Raw genomic sequence first — 27,500 nt, forward strand, 5'->3', positions numbered from 1 at the left:
GTATCCTACATTGAAATCATTATTAATAAATGACCAGCGGTAAAAGATCCGAGTTCAAATAAAATTATTATTATTATTATTATTATTATTATTATTATTATTATTATTATTTATAGTAATTAATTTCCCCATTGAACATATATAAGGCAGTTACCCGCATGTGCTGATCCGCTAATGGCTGTCTATATTTAAGGATCCTGCACTAATGCAAACTTTTCCATTCTCATGTTATTATTATTATCATTACTTGCTAAGCTACAATCCTAGTTGGAAAAGCGGGATGCTATGAGCCCAAAGGCTCCAACAGAGAAAAATAACCCAGTGATGAAAGTATATATATATATATATATATATATATATATAGTATATATATATATATGAATATATATGTATATGTATATGTATATATATATATATATATATATATATATATAAACTACAAGAGAAGTAATGAACAATTAACATAAAAAATATTTTAAGAACAGTAGCAACATTAAAACAGATCTTTCATGCTTAAATTATAAACGGATTTTGACGTAAGAAAAATTTATTTTTGCGTGAGATAGCCATGTCGTCTTTCCGGCAGCTTCCTACTGTATAATATTTCTGCGAGTGATATTACAAGAGTAAAAACTTCAAAAAAAACAAACAACAGGAAGAAGAGAAATAATAAAGAATAGTGTGCCCGAGTGTACCCTCAAGCAAGAGAGCTCTGTATATAATAAAATCAGCCATCATAGATGCAGAATCATCAATACAAACAAATACAGAAATAATGATACATGTTAATCAGTGATCCGTTTATCTTTGCTCTGGGCAATTATTTCTATTCTTCCTCTTTTTCGGCTTAATCGCCGTTTCGAATGAGCCTTCTCCATCTATTTCTGTCTCGGCAGTGATTTTATCCTCCTTGAAGCGTTGTATACAGTGTAGAGGCTGTGCAGTAAGTGCAAGTGATGGTGCAGTAAGAGAATTTAGACTTATGGAAGCGTTGTAACCGTTATTGATGCTGTCTGAGGAAAGAACTGCCAATAATTTGAGCAATTTGGAAGCGTTGTAAACGATATAGATGCTGTCTGAGGAAAGAACTGCAAATAATTTAAGCCTTCTGGAACCGTTGTAAACGTTCAGAGGCTCTGCACTAAGTGCAAGTGATGGTGCAGCAAGAGACTTTAGAGTCTGGAAGTGTTGTAAAAGTTATAAATGCTGTCTGAGGAAAGAACTGCATATAATTTAAGCCTTCTGGAACCGTTGTAAACGTTTAGAGGCTCTGCACTAAGTGCAATTGATGGTGCAGCAAGACTTTAGAGTCTGGAAGTGTTGTAAAAGTTATAAATGCTGTCTGAGGAAAGAACTGCAAATAATTTAAGCCTTCTGGAACCGTTGTAAACGTTTAGAGGCTCTGCACTAAGTGCAATTGATGGTGCAGCAAGACTTTAGAGTCTGGAAGTGTTGTAAAAGTTATAAATGCTGTCTGAGGAAAGAACTGCAAATAATTTAAGCCTTCTGGAACCGTTGTAAACGTTCAGAGGCTCTGCACTAAGTGCAAGTGATGGTGCAGCAAGAGACTTTAGAGTCTGGAAGTGTTGTAAAAGTTATAAATGCTGTCTGAGGAAAGAACTGCATAAAATCTAAGCCTTCTGGAACCGTTGTAAACGTTTAGAGGCTCTGCACTAAGTGCAATTGATGGTGCAGCAAGACTTTAGAGTCTGGAAGTGTTGTAAAAGTTATAAATGCTGTCTGAGGAAAGAACTGCAAATAATTTAAGCCTTCTGGAACCGTTGTAAACGTTCAGAGGCTCTGCACTAAGTGCAAGTGATGGTGCAGCAAGAGACTTTAGAGTCTGGAAGTGTTGTAAAAGTTATAAATGCTGTCTGAGGAAAGAACTGCATATAATTTAAGCCTTCTGGAACCGTTGTAAACGTTTAGAGGCTCTGCACTAAGTGCAATTGATGGTGCAGCAAGACTTTAGAGTCTGGAAGTGTTGTAAAAGTTATAAATGCTGTCTGAGGAAAGAACTGCAAATAATTTAAGCCTTCTGGAACCGTTGTAAACGTTCAGAGGCTCTGCACTAAGTGCAAGTGATGGTGCAGCAAGAGACTTTAGAGTCTGGAAGTGTTGTAAAAGTTATAAATGCTGTCTGAGGAAAGAACTGCATATAATTTAAGCCTTCTGGAACCGTTGTAAACGTTTAGAGGCTCTGCACTAAGTGCAATTGATGGTGCAGCAAGACTTTAGAGTCTGGAAGTGTTGTAAAAGTTATAAATGCTGTCTGAGGAAAGAACTGCAAATAATTTAAGCCTTCTGGAACCGTTGTAAACGTTCAGAGGCTCTGCACTAAGTGCAAGTGATGGTGCAGCAAGAGACTTTAGAGTCTGGAAGTGTTGTAAAAGTTATAAATGCTGCCTGAGGAAAGAACTGCAAATAATTTAAGCCTTCTGGAACCGTTGTAAACGTTCAGAGGCTCTGCACTAAGTGCAAGTGATGGTGCAGCAAGAGACTTTAGAGTCTGGAAGTGTTGTAAAAATTATAAATGCTGTCTGAGGAAAGAACTGCAAATAATTTAGGACTTCTGGAACCGTTGTAAACGTTTAGAGGCTCTGCACTAAGTGCAATTGATGGTGCAGCAAGAGACTTTAGAGTCTGGAAGTGTTGTAAAAGTTATAAATGCTGTCTGAGGAAAGAACTGCAAATAATTTAAGCCTTCTGGAACCGTTGTAAACGTTCAGAGGCTCTGCACTAAGTGCAAGTGATGGTGCAGCAAGAGACTTTAGAGTCTGGAAGTGTTGTAAAAGTTATAAATGCTGCCTGAGGAAAGAACTGCAAATAATTTAAGGCTTCTGGAACCGTTGTAAACGTTCAGAGGCTCTGCACTAAGTGCAAGTGATGGTGCAGCAAGAGACTTTAAAGTCTGGAAGTGTTGTAAAAATTATAAATGCTGTCTGAGGAAAGAACTGCAAATAATTTAGGACTTCTGGAACCGTTGTAAACGTTTAGAGGCTCTGCACTAAGTGCAATTGATGGTGCAGCAAGAGACTTTAGAGTCTGGAAGTGTTGTAAAAGTTATAAATGCTGTCTGAGGAAAGAACTGCAAATAATTTAGGACTTCTGGAACCGTTGTAAACGTTTAGAGGCTCTGCACTAAGTGCAAGTGATGGTGCAGCAAGAGACTTTAGAGTCTGGAAGTGTTGTAAAAATTATAAATGCTGTCTGAGGAAAGAACTGCAAATAATTTAGGACTTCTGGAACCGTTGTAAACGTTTAGAGGCTCTGCACTAAGTGCAATTGATGGTGCAGCAAGAGACTTTAGAGTCTGGAAGTGTTGTAAAAGTTATAAATGCTGTCTGAGGAAAGAACTGCAAATAATTTAGGACTTCTGGAACCGTTGTAAACGTTTAGAGGCTCTGCACTAAGTGCAATTGATGGTGCAGCAAGAGACTTTAGAGTCTGGAAGTGTTGTAAAAATTATAAATGCTGTCTGAGGAAAGAACTGCAAATAATTTAGGACTTCTGGAACCGTTGTAAACGTTTAGAGGCTCTGCACTAAGTGCAAGTGATGGTGCAGCAAGAGACTTTAGAGTCTGGAAGTGTTGTAAAAGTTATAAATGCTGTCTGAGGAAAGAACTGCAAATAATTTAAGCCTTCTGGAACCGTTGTAAACGTTCAGAGGCTCTGCACTAAGTGCAAGTGATGGTACAGCGAGAGACTTTAAAGTCTGGAAGTGTTGTAAAAATTATAAATGCTGTCTGAGGAAAGAACTGCAAATAATTTAGGACTTCTGGAACCGTTGTAAACGTTTAGAGGCTCTGCACTAAGTGCAATTGATGGTGCAGCAAGAGACTTTAGAGTCTGGAAGTGTTGTAAAAGTTATAAATGCTGTCTGAGGAAAGAACTGCAAATAATTTAGGACTTCTGGAACCGTTGTAAACGTTTAGAGGCTCTGCACTAAGTGCAATTGAAGGTGCAGCATGAGACTTTAGAGTCTGGAAGTGTTGTAAAAGTTATAAATGCTGTCTGAGGAAAGAACTGCATATAATTTAGGACTTCTGGAACCGTTGTAAACGTTTAGAGGCTCTGCACTAAGTGCAATTGATGGCGCAGCAAGACTTTAGAGTCTGGAAGTGTTGTAAAAGTTATAAATGCTGCCTGAGGAAAGAACTGCAAATAATTTAGGACTTCTGGAACCGTTGTAAACGTTTAGAGGCTCTGCACTAAGTGCAAGTGATGGTGCAGCAAGAGACTTTAGAGTCTGGAAGTGTTGTAAAAGTTATAAATGCTGTCTGAGGAAAGAACTGCAAATAATTTAAGCCTTCTGGAAGCGTAGTAAATGTTTAGAGGCTTTGCGCTGAGTGCAAGTGATGGTGCAGCAAGACTTTAGAGTCTGGAAGTGTTGTAAAGTTATAAATGCTGTCTGAGGAAAGAACTGCAAATAATTTAAGCCTTCTGGAAGCGTTGTATACAGTGTAGAGGCTCTGCACTAAGTGCAAGTGATGGTGCAGCAAGAGACTTTAGAGTCTGGAAGTGTTGTAAAAGTTATAAATGCTGTCTGAGGAAAGAACTGCATATAATTTAAGCCTTCTGGAACCGTTGTAAACGTTCAGAGGCTCTGCACTAAGTGCAAGTGATGGTACAGCGAGAGACTTTAAAGTCTGGAAGTGTTGTAAAAATTATAAATGCTGTCTGAGGAAAGAACTGCAAATAATTTAGGACTTCTGGAACCGTTGTAAACGTTTAGAGGCTCTGCACTAAGTGCAATTGATGGTGCAGCAAGAGACTTTAGAGTCTGGAAGTGTTGTAAAAGTTATAAATGCTGTCTGAGGAAAGAACTGCAAATAATTTAGGACTTCTGGAACTGTTGTAAACGTTTAGAGGCTCTGCACTAAGTGCAATTGAAGGTGCAGCATGAGACTTTAGAGTCTGGAAGTGTTGTAAAAGTTATAAATGCTGTCTGAGGAAAGAACTGCATATAATTTAGGACTTCTGGAACCGTTGTAAACGTTTAGAGGCTCTGCACTAAGTGCAATTGATGGCGCAGCAAGACTTTAGAGTCTGGAAGTGTTGTAAAAGTTATAAATGCTGCCTGAGGAAAGAACTGCAAATAATTTAGGACTTCTGGAACCGTTGTAAACGTTTAGAGGCTCTGCACTAAGTGCAAGTGATGGTGCAGCAAGAGACTTTAGAGTCTGGAAGTGTTGTAAAAGTTATAAATGCTGTCTGAGGAAAGAACTGCAAATAATTTAAGCCTTCTGGAAGCGTAGTAAATGTTTAGAGGCTTTGCGCTGAGTGCAAGTGATGGTGCAGCAAGACTTTAGAGTCTGGAAGTGTTGTAAAGTTATAAATGCTGTCTGAGGAAAGAACTGCAAATAATTTAAGCCTTCTGGAAGCGTTGTATACAGTGTAGAGGCTCTGCACTAAGTGCAAGTGATGGTGCAGCAAGAGACTTTAGAGTCTGGAAGTGTTGTAAAAGTTATAAATGCTGTCTGAGGAAAGAACTGCATATAATTTAAGCCTTCTGGAACCGTTGTAAACGTTCAGAGGCTCTGCACTAAGTGCAAGTGATGGTGCAGCAAGAGACTTTAAAGTCTGGAAGTGTTGTAAAAATTATAAATGCTGTCTGAGGAAAGAACTGCAAATAATTTAGGACTTCTGGAACCGTTGTAAACGTTTAGAGGCTCTGCACTAAGTGCAATTGATGGTGCAGCAAGAGACTTTAGAGTCTGGAAGTGTTGTAAAAGTTATAAATGCTGTCTGAGGAAAGAACTGCAAATAATTTAGGACTTCTGGAACCGTTGTAAACGTTTAGAGGCTCTGCACTAAGTGCAAGTGATGGTGCAGCAAGAGACTTTAGAGTCTGGAAGTGTTGTAAAAGTTATAAATTCTATCTGAGGAAAGAACTGCAAATAATTTAAGGCTTCTGGAACCGTTGTAAACGTTCAGAGGCTCTGCACTAAGTGCAAGTGATGGTGCAGCAAGAGACTTTAAAGTCTGGAAGTGTTGTAAAAATTATAAATGCTGTCTGAGGAAAGAACTGCAAATAATTTAGGACTTCTGGAACCGTTGTAAACGTTTAGAGGCTCTGCACTAAGTGCAATTGATGGTGCAGCAAGAGACTTTAGAGTCTGGAAGTGTTGTAAAAGTTATAAATGCTGTCTGAGGAAAGAACTGCAAATAATTTAGGACTTCTGGAACCGTTGTAAACGTTTAGAGGCTCTGCACTAAGTGCAATTGATGGTGCAGCATGAGACTTTAGTCTGGAAGTGTTGTAAAAGTTATAAATGCTGTCTGAGGAAAGAACTGCAAATAATTTAGGACTTCTGGAACCGTTGTAAACGTTTAGAGGCTCTGCACTAAGTGCAATTGATGGTGCAGCAAGAGACTTTAGAGTCTGGAAGTGTTGTAAAAGTTATAAATGCTATCTGAGGAAAGAACTGCAAATAATTTAAGCCTTCTAGAACCGTTGTAAACGTTTAGAGGCTCTGCACTAAGTGCAATTGATGGTGCAGCAAGAGACTTTAGAGTCTGGAAGTGTTGTAAAAGTTATAAATGCTGTCTGAGGAAAGAACTGCAAATAATTTAAGCCTTCTGGAAGCGTAGTAAATGTTTAGAGGCTCTGCGCTGAGTGCAAGTGATGGTGCAGCAAGACTTTAGAGTCTGGAAGTGTTGTAAAGTTATAAATGCTGTCTGAGGAAAGAACTGCAAATAATTTAAGCCTTCTGGAAGCGTTGTATACAGTGTAGAGGCTCTGCACTAAGTGCAAGTGATGGTGCAGCAAGAGACTTTAGAGTCTGGAAGTGTTGTAAAAGTTATAAATGCTGTCTGAGGAAAGAACTGCAAATAATTTAGGACTTCTGGAACCGTTGTAAACGTTTAGAGGCTCTGCACTAAGTGCAATTGATGGTGCAGCAAGAGACTTTAGAGTCTGGAAGTGTTGTAAAAGTTATAAATGCTGTCTGAGGAAAGAACTGCAAATAATTTAGGACTTCTGGAACCGTTGTAAACGTTTAGAGGCTCTGCACTAAGTGCAATTGATGGTGCAGCAAGACTTTAGAGTCTGGAAGTGTTGTAAAAGTTATAAATGCTGCCTGAGGAAAGAACTGCAAATAATTTAAGCCTTCTGGAACCGTTGTAAACGTTTAGAGGCTCTGCACTAAGTGCAATTGATGGTGCAGCAAGAGACTTTAGAGTCTGGAAGTGTTGTAAAAGTTATAAATGCTGCCTGAGGAAAGAACTGCAAATAATTTAAGCCTTCTGGAACCGTTGTAAACGTTTAGGGGCTCTGCACTAAGTGCAATTGATGGTGCAGCAAGAGACTTTAGAGTCTGGAAGTGTTGTAAAAGTTATAAATGCTGCCTGAGGAAAGAACTGCAAATAATTTAAGCCTTCTGGAACCGTTGTAAACGTTTAGAGGCTCTGCACTAAGTGCAATTGATGGTGCAGCAAGAGACTTTAGAGTCTGGAAGTGTTGTAAAAGTTATAAATGCTGTCTGAGGAAAGAACTGCAAATAATTTAAGCCTTCTGGAAGCGTAGTAAACGTTTAGAGGCTCTGCGCTGAGTGCAAGTGATGGTGCAGCAAGAGACTTTAGAGTCTGGAAGTGTTGTAAAGTTATAAATGCTGTCTGAGGAAAGAACTGCAAATAATTTAAGCCTTCTGGAACCGTTGTATACAGTGTAGAGGCTCTGCACTAAGTGCAAGTGATGGTGCAGCAAGAGACTTTAGAGTCTGGAAGTGTTGTAAAAGTTATAAATGCTGTCTGAGGAAAGAACTGCAAATAATTTAAGCCTTCTGGAAGCGTTGTATACAGTGTAGAGGCTCTGCACTAAGTACAAGTGGTGGTCCAGCGAGAATTTAGAGTCTGGAAGCGTTGTAAAGTTATAGATGCTGTCTGAGGAAAGAACTGACAAAAATTTGAACATTTTGGCAGGCTGTGCACTAAGCGCAAGTGGTGATGCAACCAGTGACTCTAGCTTTCTAAACGCGTTCCAAACGTTGTAGATTGTGTGCAGTACGTGCAATTATTCTGGGCGTCAGGGGACACATTGAATCTGTTAATATTTCTTGGGTCTTTATTTGAAGGTTATATAGATATGAGTAAAAAATCCTATGAGAATTTGTACTGTTCATGAGGGATTATTTGTCCTGATTGCAATAAATTTTTCTGCAGGACAGTCTTCATTAAAAATATCTTTATTTACATTAAAAATATTTCGTACCTATTTATTATTGGTACTACTCAAATCTGGGAAGTATTTATGCAAAGTCAAGTGGTTTCTAATATATGTTTTCATGTGCATGATAGTATGTTCAGAATTAAATTTATCAAGGAAAACATTCAGAATAGAAACTTGTGCAACCATTCCCTATCCAACACGTCTGATCCTTGGTTGCAACTTCACGCAAAAGGAGGTGTGTTTTACTGAAGTTTCAGTGATGCTGTCGCTCTTCCTTTAAGTTTTAAAGTTCATACACTCACCTCTAAAATTATCAGCAAGATAGCATAAATGTACGGTTCATAATTCATCGTCCGTCAAACAGATTCACAAGAGATGGTCCTAATTAGTTAAATTGATCGACTTCGCAAGGCTTGAAGGATACCTCTTATTTTTTCTAAAGGGGAGTGGTACTACCTCCACTACCAACCTACCCTTATAACCCCCTACCCCTACTTTCAATTATCCAAAAATAAGGGTGGGGGTTTCACTACCCCACTGGGATAAATTAACCAGGGGTTGGGAAACACTGCTCTATTCTAATGTCTCGGTCTTCCTATCGCAATAGACATGAAGACGCAGGAGCGGTAAGACTGAGCACCTAACAGTGGTCATGGCAGTCCAGGCTCAACAATCAGTGATGAGAGCAGCTTATTAATTTGTGCTGCCTAATGGTATTTATAGAATAGGAAGTTCTTCAGTTCTTCAGTTTTTATACAAATAGACTACCTGGATATTGTATGCCACTTGAAAAAGCTGAAGAAAATAAAATGGAACTAAGAAATTTAGAACTAGTTATATAGAAACATATTCTTAAATTGGAAAACTAGAGGTCACAGATAATGATTGGAAATATACACACTGCATATTTTCACATCAGTATTAAAACACACACGTGTATATATATATATATATATATATGCGTCGCAGGACCTCAAGACCTTTCCAACGAGCCCAAGAACACCCCTTAACTCCTTGCGGTGGCTGAGAAACTTTTACTTTTAAAAAGTCTATGGTTTATAGTTTAGGGTTTATATCATTTGTTAATATAGAACTTTACGGCAAGACCCCTAGTGAAGGAGAAGCGATTAGGGTTTTTCAGGGCGTGGGGCCTAGTCAGGCCCCTGAATCTATATATATATATATATATATATACATGGTTTATAGTTTAGGGTTTATATCATTTGTTAGTATAGGACCTTACGGCAAGACCCCTAGTATATATATATATATATATATATACATATATATATATATATATATATACAAGATTAGCGCTATTACTAATCGCTTTACAGTAACATAGGTGGCATTTTTCAGGAACGTAGGTGGCATGACGAACGTTTCATGTTCTAATTCTTAATCTATTCATTTTTATGTTTTTTTTCCTCCGTGTTCTATATTGACTAAGTAGTATTAGTTTAAAGTCACCAAAATAATAAGAAAAATAAGTAAAATCTGCATATATTCGTACCGAATGCTTAATAGTAATATTAATGATAATAATAAAAATAATTATTCTACCTTGAGCAAGAATCCATCAAAACTCACAGCGAACAGCTTAACGCATCACGGCTTTTCACATCCCGAGTCATAAAAGATATTCGCCCGAAAAATTACAATATTCAAAATACCGTCGATATAAAAACATGACTCATATCGCACCGAGAGAGAAAACGCCTGTGGAATAGGATTAATTAGACTATAATTACCCCGAGATTTAAGGTACAGGAAAAAAAAAATAATTGTACCTAACCCTGAATAGCGTGTATCTTTTTCTCTCTCTCCCATTTTTTTTTTTACTCTTGCGTTTAATTAAATTTCCATCCCTGGAATGCATTTTCCATGCGTTTAGCATTCTGGAAATTCCAGGCTTGTTTACATAGATATTATTTTCATTCTGTTTTTTACGTGTTTGTGTTGTTAGCTTCCCCTGCAGCCGTCTATTCTCTCTCGTCCTAGAGGCGGAGGCCGATGGAATGGATGCCCCGTTTAAACCCATTTTCAAAATTACAGGATTTTGAATTTCTCGTCTTTGAACTTTTAATATCTTAATTTATGAGAGAGAGAGAGAGAGAGAGAGAGAGAGAGAGAGAGAGAGAGAGTTGATAGTATTTTTCAGCAAGGCGGCAACAATGCCTTGTAGAGAGAGAGAGAGAGAGAGAGAGAGAGAGAGAGTATTCGGCATAGATGAATTTTTAGTTTGATTTTATGAACTGTAGAAATAAGTTTTGTTAATTTCAAGTAGATAACGTAGATATACAAAAATAATGTTTTACTAATTGTACATGAATATAAAATCGATAAATAATATAACATCGTACATAATTGAGGATTAACTAGAAATGATTCTCATTGTGGTGTGAACCCCATAAGGTTAACCCTTAAAAGAAGGACACGCAGCCATCCAAGCAAATTAGCTTCATCTGTCAGGTTAATTAAACCATCAATAATCTCCATCCCAACGTCCGGAGATTCTATAGTTCCTGTGGACATTAACAATTTCTCCAATTCATATTTGCTTGCCTAAGAAAACCCTTGATGGATTTGATGATATTTTTTCAGTAGAGAGAGAGAGAGAGAGAGAGAGAGAGAGAGAGAGAGAGAGTATTTTTCAGTAGGGCTGCATCAATGCCTTATTAAATTTTGTTTTACGTTTGCATGTAGAGAGAGAGAGAGAGAGAGAGAGAGAGAGAGAGAGTATTTTTCAGTAGGGCTGCGTCAATGCATTGTTAAATTTTTTTAAAGTTTACATGTATAGAAGCGAGAGAGAGAGAGAGAGAGAGAGAGAGAGAGAGTGTTCGATAGTATTTTTCAGTAGGGATGGTGAATGTCTTGTTAAATATTGTTTTACATTTACAGAGAGAGAGAGAGAGAGAGAGAGAGAGAGAGAGAGAGTTCGATAGTATTTTTCAGTAGGGCTGCGTAAATGTCTTGTTAAATTTTGTTTTACATTTACATGTATGGAAGAGAGAGAGAGAGAGAGAGAGAGAGAGAGAGAGAGAGAGGGAGTCACTGTTTTCTGAAGAAAACAATGACTCTCTCTCTCTCTCTATCAATAACTAAATTAAAATATAAGCAATTAAATCACTAAAATACCAAATTGAACCACAAAGAAACATATAACTAGGTATCTATTCTTAAACACTTATAAGTAAACAAACTAATAAGCAGATGAGTAAACTACACCTGTTAAGCCCACACACAAAAGAATATTTTGCTCAATATGACACGCATTCCTAAAACACACGAGCAGTCATTATAACTTAAAAGAACGACTCTCCAGATGGAATCGAAAGCCAAAATAGTTCCAGCCCTCACATGAGAGGACACAAATAAAAAAAACACGATGCCTATGGGGAGCAATTACGTCCTGAGCAGTTGAATGGTCAGCAATTACCATGGAAGCAGGGGAGAATGTAATTACCGTGTTCCCCCAGTGCTTCCACCTGGATCAGAATGAGTCTTTTTGCTCTCTCTCTCTCTCTCTCTCTCTCTCTCTCTCTCTCTCTCTCGTCAGGAAGTGAATCCATTGCTTTGGAGCAATCAGGAAAGCCTCCTCATAGTCTTTTTCTTGGAGTCTTTTCTCCTGAATCAATTCACGCAACTTACTGGCTGACCATAGTTTTTCTTCGGGGAATTAGAACTGCACTTAGGGACGCTCGCATCCGTTATTCATATACTAGTATACGTGACCCGTCCAAAACTGACAGAAAAATATTTAGATAGATGCGAATTACGTAACACTAACTTTCTGATCATAGTCTTTCTTCTAGGAAATAAAATCAAATCTAGGGATAATCGTATCCATTATTCATATATATATATATATATATATATATATTATATATATATATAATTATATATATATGTATATATATATATATACCAATGTACGCAACCCGTCAAAAAGGACACACACACACACACACGTACCACCTATCACCAAAGTATGACTACTTCTCTTCCCTCTTCCCGAGGGACGGGGAGAGTTGATCGAAGGGGCGAGTCGAGACGTCAAATGATAAAGCAGGATGCATAATCGCAACTATATTTGTGACATTTGCATGCATCCTCTGAGGTTGGACAAGACTCCGCCCATTTCCTAGAAGTAGTAAGAAGAGCAACCCTTTATGTGTTTTGTCATGGTGACACTAGAGACACCTAACGAACGATTTGCCCAGACTGTCTGGGGACTTTTGAATCTAACTGCTAACTTTATATATATATATATATATATATATAAGAACAACAACAACAAATGCAGCCATTTCTTGTCCAATGCAGGATAAAGGCCTCAAACATATCAATTCATGTCTGGGGTATGGCCAGTTTTCATCACCACGCCTGCCAACTGCGTATTGGCGATGGTGGGAAACTTATGTCAGATTGCTTACAGTAAACCAACCTCGTACGGGTGGCCCTAAACAGTAAAGCTTTGCTGATCATTGCGATATCCAAACCTTTACAGCACACTAAGATATCCCCTTTCAGAAAAGGTATATATACTGTATATATATATATATATATATGTGTGTGTGTGTGTATATACATATATATATATATATATATATACATATATATATATATATATATATAAACATGTATATATATAAACATACTGTACATATATATATATATATATATACATACATACATATATATATGTATATATATATATATATATATATATATATATATATATATAAAGTGACATATTCTCCAAAGATATATTTTACATATTACTCATCAGAAAAGGAAATAAGCTAATTTCGCACAACCGACATATAGCCAATAACTTGTCATAATCTGAGAAATTCCATCTACCTTGAAGTATCTTACGTATCGGGAGGATGGAACCATAATCAAGGCCGAGGGAAGCAAGAAATCAGAAAGTATTTTTCTACATCATATTTAAATTTCTAGAACGACCTATAAAGAACCCATCTCTCTCCTGTTATCAGGTTTCTGATTGGTAATACGAGAAGATTAAACTCTACGGAGACACACGCCAAGTTTTGTCTACGAAATCATTATTTTTCTATGGTGTTAATTTTCATCTTTCCCATTCTCTCTCTCTCTCTCTCTCTCTCTCTCTCTCTATATATATATATATATATATATATTGTACATTCATAAAAACAAGAACAAACGCAGCTGTTTCTTGTCCACTGCAGGACAAAGGCCTCAAATATGTCAATTCATGGCTGGGGTTTGGCCACTTTTCATCACAACGCCTGCCAACAGCGTATTGGCGATGGAAGAAAAGTTTTGTCTGATTGCTAATAGCAAACCATCCTAGTATGGGTGGCTCTTATTATTGATGCTCTACTAATCATGGCGATACGCAAACCCTTTCGTGGTACTATGTTAAGGTATTCTCGCTCATTTTTCATATATATACATACACACACACACACACACACATATATATATATATATATATATACATATATACATATATATACATATACATATGTGTGTACTTATGCGCACACACATATATATATATATAATATATATATATATATATATATATACACATATATATATATATTATTGTATGTATAAATACATAAACTCAATAATGAATTACAACCTAGCTAGGAATTCTAAGATATGTTTGGGCGAGGAGAATGGGTGAGAGGAATAATTATTCTTTTGTACAAAGGTAAATGCGATAAAAGAGGATCTAGTAGGGAGAGAACTTTAGGAAAAGTCAGGAAAAGTTGTTAAGAAAGAGAGTAATGTGAGAAGTTTCAATGTAAATGGAAAAAAGATTGTGTGTGACATACAAGATTCTACAAAAAACTTGTTAGAATTGATTCAAAGGTAATTTTGAGGGTATTGAGATTGTATGGTATTGTACCGTACGTGTTCCATACACGCTCGTATACTAACGATTTTGACTTTTCATCTTATCACTCGCTCTTCCTTGTACTGTCAATAGACCAAACTGTGTTACCATGCTAGCTCATGTTTTATTATGTTTGAATTTTTGTGACCGTCTAGCTCGCAAGTCCTTGTATATAAACTCGGCGATTGTTTAATAGTTTAGTTGCTCTCACCTCGCCTCACAGTTATCAAGTAACTGCTCGCTCGCACAGTATAGATAAAGTGTTAATTAGAGCAACAAAACTTCTCATGGTGGATCTTTGGTGTAGGCTGGAGGATCAAGACAGGAGAATATCTGATTTAGTTTCAAAGCTGTTCAAGAAAATAGTGTTTTATGTCTCCATGGTACTTCAACGAAGTTCATAATTTTGCAGAGGGTTTTTTTTTTTACGATAGCATGCCCTTATAGTCAGTTATTGGTGGTGGGCCTAACTTTTGACTAAATAGTCCAACTGCAAGGCAGCAGGTTCCAGAGTTATTGACAGTGGGCCGTTTTTGCTAAAGAGCAAGACTGCAAGGCAGCAGCTGTCCTTTTAGCCCCTTTCTTCGACACAGAACGTCCGGTAGTAGTATACTTATACCTCTACACTGTTAAATATTTACCACAAAATACTGTAAAAATTCTGAAATAAATGCTGCCAGGCATTTACCTTTTCATAAACGGATATATTGACGTAAAGGAGTGATATTCCGGTTACCAACCCATACAAGATAATAACAAAGTATGGTAAAAGTATGGTCGCGTGTATTTTACTGAAATACGACTGAGAGCAGTATTTTCGATTATTATTATTATTATTATTATTATCATTGCTAACCAAGCTACTACCCTAGTTGGAAAAGCAATATGCTATAAGCCCAAGGGCTCCGATAGGGAAAAATAACCCAGTGAGGAAAGGAAATAAGGAAATAAATAGATGATGAGAATAAATTAACAATATACCATTCTAAAAACAGTAACAGCGTCAAAACAGATATGTCCTATATAAACTATTAACAACGTCAAAAACAGATATGTCATATATAAACAATAAAAAGACTCATGTCAGCCTGGTCAACATAAAATCATTTGCTCCAACTTTGAACTTTTGAAGTTCTACTGAATTAACTATCCGATTAGGAAGATCATTCCAAAACTTGGTAACACCTGGGAAAAAAAAAACGTTTTTTTTTTTTCTTTTAACAGCGTACCACAGGGCAGATATCCGTTTTGAAGGCTTAAATAAAGCAAGCAGCCTTTTGGTCGGTATCTAGCTCCAAAATTAAGATTACAATATTACTTGAACTTAACCAGATACAGCCAAGATCGACTAGCCTTTAGTAGTAAATGTCCTGTAGCACTGTGTCGAAAGATTACAGTCAACTTAATCCTTTTGGTTTAAATTTATTTAGTCATCTGAACTATAATTAGCCACCGACTGAGATCGTCCATGAAGCTTTACTCTTCAAGCAAAACTTAGCACAGAATATCATCCAAGATTTAAACATGATTAGGTCAGAATCATCAACCGGGATCGTCCACATAACTTCGGCATATTTGAGGAAAAATACGTTTAAAATGAACGCCTATATCACACTAAACTTCGACCTAAGATAGCAACTGAATTCACCCTTCTAAAACTATAATAAAATGTAACTAAATTATTAGGTTTGAACTAAACTCCATCCTAGTATACCAACTGAATTCATCCTTCTAAGAGTAAAATAAATGTAACTAAATTATTAGGTTTGAACTAAACTTCAACCTAATATACAAACTGAATTCATCCTTCTAAAACTATAATAAAATGTAACTAAATTATTAGGTGTGAACTAAACAACAACCTAAGATAACAACTGAATTCACCCCTCTAAAACTCAAATAAAATTTTAAAAATTATTAGTTGTGAATCCAGACTAAAACCCGACCAAAATTTAACCGAAATTCATCAAGTGAGATCCCCAAACAGAATTTTCTCCTGGAGGCCATGTGTAAGAACGACCCCCTCTCCACTCTGCCTAACCCTTCCAAAACGCTTTCCTCTTTCCCTCCCAACAAGAGAACTTCATTCGTCCAGGAATTCCTCACAAAGCCACTAAAGGAAATCGATGAAAAAAGAGGAAGAGGATGATAAAAAAAAAAAAGAGGGTAAGAGAATCTCTTCTTCCTCTTCTTTTTTGGCTTAACTACAGGGCATTGGAAATGAAGTCAGGAGAAGACTCGATGAGGAATATTGTTAATGGAAGGCATCGCCAGGAGCCGAAGCTGGAAAAGATTGGAAAGGCAATCCTTGAAGGATAAGAAAATATGAAAAAAGAATCCTTAACGATATTACCTGGATGTTCGTTATTCGACTGAGATGGCCACGGCGCAGAAGGAAAATTGATTTGGTTGGAGATTGGAGTAATAAAGGGTCAGGACACTCGATGGAATCTTCTTAGACAATAATGATGATAATGATAATAATCATTAGGAAGAAACTTAACATAACTATATATATATATATATATATATATTTATATTATATTTATATATACATATATATTATATATATATATATATATATATATTTATATATACATGTAATATATATATATATATATATATGTGTGTGTGTATATATATATATATATATATATGAACCAAACTATTCGTAATCCTAGGCACGCAGTTAATTTTAATAGTCTGTTATTCTCCATCATAAGGGTCAATATTGCACAGTATTCTAGAAGTTTTATTCCAGCTGTTACCAAGTTGTGGAAAGATCTTCCTAATCGGGTAGTTGAATCGGTAGACCTTCAAAGGTTCAAACTTGCAGTAAATTTTTTTAATGTTGAACAGACTGAGGTAGGTCTCTTTTTATAGTTTACATATGAAAGATCTGTTTTAATGTTTTAAAGCTCTTAAAATTTTTTATTTTAATTGTTCATTACTTCCCATATAGTTTATTTATTTCTTTATTTCCTTTCCTCACTGGGTTATTTTTCCACGGTGGAGCCCTTGGGCTTATAACATCCTGCTTTTCTAACTAGGGTTACAGCTTAACTAATAATAACATTAATAATAATAATAATAATAATAATAAAAGTAGCCGTTTCTAGTCCACTGAAGGACAAAGGCCTCAGATATGTCAATTCATGTCCGGGGTTTGGCCAGTTTTCATCACCACGCTGGCCATTGCGGATTGGTGATGGTGGGAGATTTTCGTATGATCGCTCACAGCAAACCAACCTACAGTGGTATGGGTGGCCCTGACTAGTACAGCTTTGTTGATCAAGGTGATATGCCACTCAGAGAGGGGTATATATATATATATATATATACACACATATATTAATTATTGTTAATAACCGAGGACCTTTACGTCAATAGGCGTAGAAGATGATGATAATGATATATTCATTTATTCATATATATATATATATATATATATATATATAAATGTGTGTGAAGCTTATGTGCTGCAGTGGACTGGAAATGGTTGATATATATATATATATATATATATATATATATAAATACGCGTGTATGTGTATGCGTGTGTGTGCATCATTCCGTGATAAAGAGTTATTCAAGATATTCCTTTGGAATATTCGAGACAAGGAATGCAAGACTGCGTTATATATTTTCACGGTAATTAGGCTGTCTTATGCAGCCTTAATGACACAGTAGCGTAATTAAGTCTCTTGGCAATCTCTCATTTAAGTGTTGAGCAGCCGAACCTTTTTTAGAATAAGGATAATAATGTTTGGAAGAATCTTTCTTAAAGTACATTATTACTAAGTTTTTTTTCTTCTAGTTTTATAACTTATTCAGAACTGCAGTAACTGACTTTCTAAAAATACTCATGAGAATTGCTCGTAATTATTGTAGTTAAAAAGTTTTCTAGTGGAACATTTTGTCATTATAAGTCTTGTAGGTTGATTATCCCATTAAAGCTTGGCAGATTATAGAAATTATTATTATTATTATTATTATTATTATTATTATTATTATTATTATTATTATTATTATTATACCAAGCTACAACCCTACTTCGAAAAGCAGGATGCTCTAAGCCCAAGGGCTCCAACAGGGAAATATAGCCCAGTGAGGAAAGGATATAAGGAAATAGATAAACAATATATGAGAAGCAATGAATAATAAATATAAAATATCCTCAAGATCAGTAACAATGTTGAAATAGATTTGCCAATTATAAATTACGAGAAACTTATGCCAGCCTGTTCAACATGAAAACATTCGCTGCAGGTTTGAACTTCTGAAGTTCCAGTGATTCAATTATCTATTAACTTTTATCACAGTCCTCTCCATTTTCATTATATTAAACTCTCCTTTCTCTGCTTCGTTTTGTTTAATATGTCATTATCAAATCTATTAGAATCCTGACATTACAATCATTGTCCGTCAATAACTTTCATATTTCAAGAACCATTCAAGTTATAATAGCATCATGTGACGGGCCGAGAGAGGCTGTGTCTAAGAAGGCAGGATGAAAGCAACTGAGTAACTTTATTACAGAACATCCGTTTATATATACATGAACTCCGGGCAAAAAGGGCATAAAAAACATAACAGGCAATTTTATGTTCAACCGACAACCGCACCGGTTAACAGTTAACGGTGAGAAGAACAGGCATGTTATTTCAGGTCCCTATCAGTGCGAGGGGAGAGCGAAAATACAAGCATAATATATACAAAAATTGAAATGTCGTTACTGTGTACGATCGTGTGGCACACGGTTGGTACATGCCCCCCCCCCCCTTAAAAATTACATATTGTACATGTTAGATAAGGCGCCCTGATCTAGAGAGGCGAACTGTAGGCGGGTCATCTGCCAGAAGATAAGCAGGTTTTAGACGATCAATGGAGACCCAGTCCACGAATGTTTAGTAGGAATGCTTTCAGACTGTGTCGGATCACAAGGAAAGGGCCCGTGTAAGGGGGCGTTAGAGGTGGCTTGCTAGTGTCGTTGCGTAGTAAGACGTTCGTTGCAGAGTACAAGTCTGTCGGTATGTGATGCTTCGCTGGGGGCTTGTAAATCTGGCGGCATGGAGTAAATTTTCCCATGACGTGACGTATGCGCTGGAGATCGTCGGAGAAGGTTGCAGAAGGAAAGAATTCGGCAGGGACGACCAACGGGTCGCCATACACCATTTCAGCTGCCGAGACGTCGAGGGCGTCTTTAGGAGTGGTCCTTAGTCCCAGGAGGACCCCGGAAGCTGAGTAAACCAGTTGGAATCCTTGCAGCGGGACATCAAAGCTGCTTTGAAGGTGCGATGAAAACGTTCAACCATTCCATTGGCAGCGGGATTGTAAGCAGTTGTCTGATGTAGGGTGATGCCCAGGAGACTCGCTAATGATGTCCACAATTGAGAGGTGAAAGTGGTACCCCTGCCAGAAGTAATATGCTCAGGGATACCAAATCTTGCAATCCATCCAGAGAGTAAGGCAGATGTACATGAGGCGGACGTTGCAGTTCCCATGGGAATGGCTTCAGGCCAACGAGTGGAGCAGTCGATGACGGTAAACAGGTAACGATGTCCTTGTGATGTGGGTAGGGAGCCTACAATGTCGACGTGAATGTGGGCGAAACGACGCTGAGGTTGAGGAAAGGTGCCCACTCCGTGTGTCGATGTATTTTGGAAGTTTGGCAAGAAGTACAGGCGCGGACCCAATCCTTAGCATTCTTAGAAATGCCGTGCTAAATGAACTTCATCTTCAGCAGCTGTGCAGTAGAGCGGCACGAGGGATGTGAAAGGCCGTGAATGAAATCAAACGCCTATTGGCGCATGGGAGCAGGATTCCAAGGTCGCGGTCTACCAGTACTGACATCACAGAGGAGGGTGGTGTTGGAGTCGTCAAGGGGGATGTCTTCCCAACAGAAGGATGTGCAGATGTCCTACATGCTTGATACTCTGGATCCTGTTATTGGGCTTCAGCCAAGGCGTTGTAATCCAATCCCAGTTGAACGGCAGCCAACGTGTTTCTTGACAGGGCATCGGCAACGGGATTCATTTTCCTAGGGACGTGTTGAAGGGTGCAATTGTATTTAGCCACGGCGGAGAGATGTCGGCGTTGACGGGCGGACCAGGCGTCAGACTGTCGAGTGAAGGCATACAAAAGATGCATGTGGTCTGTGCGAATGACGAAGGGCGTACCTTCTAAGAAATGGCGAAAGTGACGGACAGCCAAGTGCACCGCCAGGAATTCGCGATCGAAGGTAGAATAACCCGATTCTGCCTTGGACAGTTTTCTGCTGAAGAAGGCCAATGGGCAGGACGAGCCCTTGACCACCTGTTCGAGTACTGCACCAATAGCAACGTCGCTGGCATCGGTGGAGAGAAGTAGAGGGTCATGTGGGATAGGAAAAGTGAGAGCTGCAGTGGTTGATAGGGCCTTCTTTGCATTGCAGAATGCCACTTCTTGAACGAGACCCCACTTCAGGTCTTTTGGCTTGCCCTTGAGGGAGGCGTAGAGCGGAGCAAGAGTGGCGGCAATGGCTGGCAGAAAACGGTGATAATAGTTGATCATGCCCAAGAATTCCTGCAGAGCTTTGACGGTCGAGGGCGTGGGGAAGTTCTGAACAGCTGCTGCCTTCTCAGGGAGGGGATGGACTCCTTCAGAAGTGATGCGGTGCCCTAAGAACGACACTTCGTTGGCGCCAAAGGTACACTTGTCGTACCGGACTATAAGGCCGTTTTGTTGCAGGCGGTCGAGCACGATGCGCAGGTGACGGAGGTGTTCCTCTTTTGAGGAAGAGAACACAAGTATGTCGTCCACATAACATACACAGAATGGGAGGTCCCCTAAGATGCCATCCATGAGACGTTGAAAAGTGGCCCCAGCATTATGAAGGCCAAAACAGGAGTAATTGAAGGTGTATGTACGAAACGGAGTGGTGATGGCAGTCTTGGGCATGTCTTCTGTGTTCATAGGCACCTGATAATACCCCTTCAGGAGGTCGAGCGTGGAGAAAACCTTCGCTTTGTGCAGATAGGAGGTCACGTCGGCGATGTTTGGGAGGGGGTAGTGATCCAGTTCTGTTTGCATGTTCAGTCGCCTGTAATCCCCGCACGGACGGAGGGAGCCGTCTTTCTTCAGAACAATGTGTAAGGGTGACGACCATGGGCTGGAGGCCTTTTGGCAAAGGCCCATTTCCTCCGTTTTGGCAAACGTCTGTTTAGCGGCAGCCAATCGTTCTGGTGCCAGACGTCTGAATTTTGCGAAGACTAATGGTCCCGTCGTCTTGATATGGTGCGAAGACTAATGGTCCCGTCGTCTTGATATGGTGATAAATACCGTGCTTGGCAGGAGCCGTGGGTGTTTGGCGTAGTTCTGGATGGAAAACTTCCGGGTACGACGTGGGGAGGTGGGCGTAGGCATCCGTGGGTGGGCTGATGTGGAGAGAGAGGCTAGAGGGGGCGGGTTGAAGAGGTGTCGACAAGTACGAGTCTGCGTTGACCAATCGTTGGTGGGCGACATCGACCAGAAGGTGGAAATGAGAGAGGAAATCCGCGCCGAGGATTGGCAATGTGACGTCAGCAACGAGAAACTTCCAATTAAATTTACCATTTCCAAACGATAATGTGAGGTTCTCGTAACCATAGGTGGGTATCGCAGATCCATTGGCAGCTACCAGTCGGACATCGGCAGACGTAGACAGACTACGTCGTGTCCTGAAGAGTTCTCTTGGCAAAAGAGAACGACAAGCACCTGTGTCTACCAAAAATTGCACGCCTGTTCCTGCATCATGTAAAAAGAAAAGATTAGAAACACGCGAGGCCACTGCCACAAGCAATGGCCTACTTACCCGTTTTTGGGCCACTGACAATCCTTGGCACATTTCTTCGCGGCTGCCCCGAATCTGTAGTGGTAGTAGCAAAACTACGGCCAATGGGCAGTAGTAAGTGGCTGTAGAAGTCGTTGGTTGGGGCGCGAGCGAGTGGTGGGTGATGGGTGGCTTTGTATGTCCTACGGCATTCACGTCAGCTTCGGTTGGCGTTGAATAGGCGTCCTCTTTGTCAGGAGTGGAGGCGTTGATGGAGGTCTTGAAGGTCGTGAAGTGGCTGTCCATAAGGGCGTCGGCTTTGGTCATCAAGTCTTTTATTGGTGAACTATCGACATCGGGTATGGCAGCGCATACAGGTTCGGGTAAACGGCGTATCCAAAGGGCAGGAAGTAGGTTCACCTCACGAGGAGAGCCGTCTGCGGCAGGTTGCAGGCGAGCGATACTGGTCATTTCCCTGAGGGCTAGCAAAGCCCTTTGGTCCCCCAATGGTTGTTGAGAGAGCTGAAAAAGCTTTGCTATACAGGCGGCTGGCGATGGCGAGTACTGCTGCAGAAGGTATGTTTTGAGGGCGTCATGCGCTATTGGTGGTTAAGTGAGTCACGCCCTTGATGTGGAACTGGACTTCTGCATGCTGAAACCAAGCAAACGCCTCTCCGCTGGCAAACGAAGGAAAGTTTCAATGAGGCGGCGCCAACTTCTGTGGAGTCCGCCATAGTACCAATGACGGAAGGCGGGAGGAGCGAGTCGACTTCCGGGGTTACCAATGTGACGGGCCGAGAGAGGCTGTGACTAAGAAGGCAGGATGAAAGCAACTGAGTAACTTTATTACAGAACATCCATTTATATATACATAAACTCCAGGCAAAAAGGGCATAAAAACATAACAGGCAATTTCATGTTCAACCAACATCCGCACCAGTTAACAGTTAACGGTGAGAAAAACAGACATGTTATTTCAGGTCCCTATCAGTGCGAGGGGAGAGCGAAGATACAAGTATAATATATACAAAAAATTAAATGTCATTACTATGTACGATCGTGTGACACACGGTTGGTACAATCATCATCTAATCCATTATTTATGTAATATTATCTACAAACAATATTCTTTTTTTCTTCTTAGTTTTCTGATGTATTTAATGATTTTATCTGATTTCTTTGCATCATGTTTTTAATTTTTTTCACATAATGAACTACAACATCAATAATAATAATAATAATAATAATAATAATAATAATAATAATAATAATAACTTTTTGTCTTCCTCTTCGCTATTATACAGTAATCTCCAACTTTTCCCATCACTTTCATCTTCGCTGTCACTCCTGTCAGCTGAAATCCTGTGTCTTGATATAGTGCCTGAATTTTTGCTGAATCTCCCGAGAGTGTCGCAACACCTTTACAAAACTGGATTTACATAGGATTCGTTCTATAAAACCCATTCGAGAATCTAATTATTACCTCAGCCAACGACGCTGGAAAGAGGTTATGTGTTCACCCCCTGTTTGTGTGTCTGTGTGTGAATGTGTTTGTTTGTGAACAGCTTCCTGGCCACAATTTTAATCGTAGAGTAATGAAACTTGCAGGAATTAACTGTTATATAAAAAGCTGGAAATTATTATAAATGGAAGGTCAAGGTGAAAGGTGAAGGTCATGGTTAATCAAAATGTCCAATTCATGTAATCAGCCATAAGTTTGAACATCGTTGTCAAAGAGACTAAAAAACTTGGTTCATATATGATCGCATGAAAATCCACGTCAATTAATATAAGTTAAGGTCAAAGGTCTAGGTCAAGGTCGAGAAATAAGCTGCTGCGGCGGAGGTCTGCGCTCTACTGACTACCCTTCTAGTTTGATCTGTTGTTGCATGCTTATTGCTCTGTTGATATCTTCACTTTTTTCTTTATAATTGTATATTTATCTTTTTTTTCCCTAATTATCTTTTCCAGGATCCCTTCGTGTGATGAATTCTGTGTATATAGCATTTTTAATGAATTCCAGCAACAAGAATACTGGCATTCACTTACAGTAGTCTCGAGATATCTCACTGAAGACGAGTTATAATGATTGACTCAATCCGTGAATTATTCATTAATTTTTTACCTTTTTTTTTTTATTAAAATGCTATGAATTTCACATTAATTCACTTATACATAGATTCTATTTCGGTGGAGTAACATTCATATATGTTATGTACAGTATATATACACATTTATATATATACATATATTTATAAGTATATATATATATATATATATATATATATATATATATATATATGCATACACACATATATATACGTATATATATATGCATACACACATATATATGTATATATACATATATATATATATATATATATATATATATATATATATATACATACACACATATATATACGTATATATATATATATATATATATATATATATATATGCATACACACATATATATGTATATATACATATATATACATATATATATATATATAAATATATATGTATATATATACATATATATAACATATATATATATATATATATATGTATGTATGTATATACATACAGAGAGAGAGAGAGAGAGAGAGAGAGAGAGAGAGAGAGAGAGAGAGAGAGAGAGAGAGAGAGAGAGAGAGAGAGAGCGCAATTTACGCGTCCATTTCATACTCCCCAATTTCTGCTGAAAACAAATTGTCAAGATCACCATCTTTGCGTCTCTTGTCCTCCGCAGGTCCGGAGTTCTGGGGCGTCATTAACCCAAATTGGGCCATGTGCTCGCAGGGGAGGCGCCAGAGCCCAATTAACCTGGACCCTCGAACCCTATTGCATGATCCCAATTTGACTCCGGTCATGTTCGACAAATCTAAGGTAAGTTGATTGACACAGCATTTTCTCTCTCTCTCTCTCTCTCTCTCTCTCTCTCTCTCTCTCTCTCTCTCTCTCTCTCTCTCTATATATATATATATATATATATATATATCTCTCTCTCTCTATCTCTCTCTCTCAAAGCATAATTTTTTTTTCTCTCTCTCTTCTCTCTCTCTCTCTCTCTCTCTCTCTCTCTCTCTCTCAAAGTATCATTTCTCTCTCTCTCTCTCTCTCTCTCTCTCTCTCTCTTCTCTCTCTCTCTCTCTCTCTCTCTCTCTCTCTCTCTCTCTCTCTCTTGTTTTAACGACTGTAAAGTTATCTGATCTTTCCTAATTACAGTAGTTCAAATCATAAGATTTGCAAAATATTAAACCCGTCATTTAATTACATGGATTGTGAACATTTTTGTATCATGATTTGTATATACTTGATAATTATATATAAATGCATACATACATACACACAGTAATTCAAAGTAATAGTGTGACAAAGATTTGCAAAATATTGAACCCGTCATTTAATTACATGAATTGTGAACATTTTTTATAATTATACATAATACATAAATACACAATTACATACATATATAAACATATTAAAGGTAAATATATCATTGTCTTTATAATTGTGTACCAGTAGTTGTATGAGCCACATATCCAGCAAGAGGAATCATTGGGATATATCTAAACCAATAGATTCTTGCCAATCTAAGAGTTATTCCCTTTATATTTTAATACCTCCCTTGACCTACTATTTTTAATCTAAATCTTTTTCATTAGGAAGTACAGTCGGCTTCATTAAATCCGGTACACTTCACGCATAGCTAAGGAGACGTCTTAACAGCAAATTACAATATTTTGCTTAAATTGGTTAAATTAATAAAAATGCTTTTGATCACGTGTTTACAAGCTCAGAAACTTTGTTTTAGAGGCAGCGTTGCCAAATGTTTCTCTTTTGCTGAACACAGCGTTTTTAATACAATATAAAACAGTCAGAAGTCTGCTTCGCTTCCAGTGAGATGTACTGGAATTGATGAGGCCCACTGTAAAATGCAGCCATTTGTAATAAAAGCTACAAAATATATATAAAATCATGTAATTCTCATTTTACATGTCTTTTGAGTCTCTTTGTGATATGCCATGGTGAACATACGCCTATTTGTGATAATAATAATAATAATAATAATAATAATAATAATAATAATAATGATGATGATGATGATAACGACAGTAATAATAATAATAATAATAATAATAATAATTATGATAATAATAATAACAATAATAATAATAACAATAATAATAATAATAGCAAAAATTACAATGCTAAACAAAACTATTTTCCGTGGTATACTGATAATCAAGACAATATTCCTCTTAAAGCCTTGAGATATTAACGACTTATCTAATGTAAATATATAATGCACAATAAAAAAAGATTGTTTATTCTCCTTTCAGCGTCTTCGCTGATAATAATAAAATAGGCTATAATGGTGATTATAATAATGATACTACTACTACTACTACTACTACTGATAACAATAATAATAATGATAATAATAAAAATATTTGTTTTATTATAATTATTATTAATATTACTTGCATCATTTTTATCATGATGATAATTATGATAACGTAAATTGAAAAAAAAAAAAACTGATATTAACGTACTTACAGAAAAATTGGAAAAGGCTGATAAACTCCCGTCTTCAACTGGAAATAAAAAAAAATGACAATAATAATAATAATAATAATAATAATAATAATAATAATCATAACATTAATAATAATAATAATAATAATAATAATAATAAAAACAATTATGATAAGCAGTAGGTTGGCCAGGGCATCAGCCACCCGTTGAGATACTACCGCTGGAGAGTTATTGGGTCTTTAGACTGGCCAGACAGGACTACATTGGATCCTTCTCTTTGGTTACGGCTCATTTTCCTTTTGCCTACACAGACACCGAATAGCCTGGCCTATTCTTTACAGATGCTCGTCTGTCCCCATACACCTGACAACACTGAGATTACCAAAAAATTAATTTTCGTTCAAGGGGTTAACTACTGCAATGTAATTTTTCAGAGGCTATTTTCCTCTTGGTAAGGTGGAAGAGACTCTTTAGCTATGGTAAGCAGCTCTTCTAGGAGAAGGACACTACAAAATCAAACCATTGTTCTATGGCCTTCCGTATTGCCATAGCCATTGTCTTGGGTTAGAGTTCTCTTGCTTGAGGGTACACTTGCGCACACTATCCTATCTTATTTCTCTTCATCTTCTTTTGTTAAAGTTTTTATAGTTTATATAGGAAATATTTGTTTAGGTGTTGTTGCTGTTCATAAAATATTTTTTTCCTTGTTTCCTTTCCTCACTGGGCTATTTTTCCTGTTGAGGCTCCTGGGTTTATAGCATCCTGCTTTTCCATCTAGGATTGTAGCCTAGAAAGTAATAATAATAATAATAATAATAATAATAATAATAATGATAAAAATAATGATAATAATAATAATAATAATATTAATAATATAAATAATAATAATATTAATAATATAAATAATAATAATAATAATAATAATAATAATAATAATAAAAACAACAAAGATAAAAAAAAAAAAAATAATAATAATAATAATAATAATAATAATAACAACAACTCGCTTTTTATAGTATCTGGACTAAACTCCACAAGGACAACATTATACTCAACTTGTGATCTGACTAAATGTAATTGGGCCACTAAATAAAAAAATAATT

At 37.5% G+C, this 27,500-nt stretch overlaps 1 protein-coding gene across 1 annotated transcript in view; it reads left to right on the forward strand.

Moving 5' to 3' along the window:
• LOC137629229 (putative carbonic anhydrase-like protein 1) overlaps nucleotides 1-26,213 on the forward strand; it is a 76,266-nt gene extending 50,053 nt beyond the window's left edge. Inside the window, exons 3-4 of the mRNA XM_068360492.1 lie at nucleotides 24,608-24,744; nucleotides 26,202-26,213. Of these exons, the coding sequence (XP_068216593.1) occupies nucleotides 24,608-24,744; nucleotides 26,202-26,213 (149 nt within the window). The remainder of the gene's footprint in view (nucleotides 1-24,607; nucleotides 24,745-26,201) is intronic.
• The last annotated feature ends 1,287 nt before the right edge of the window (nucleotides 26,214-27,500 follow it).

The sequence above is a fragment of the Palaemon carinicauda genome, chromosome 37 (assembly GCF_036898095.1).
Source record: "Palaemon carinicauda isolate YSFRI2023 chromosome 37, ASM3689809v2, whole genome shotgun sequence".
Lineage (NCBI taxonomy): Eukaryota > Metazoa > Arthropoda > Malacostraca > Decapoda > Palaemonidae > Palaemon > Palaemon carinicauda.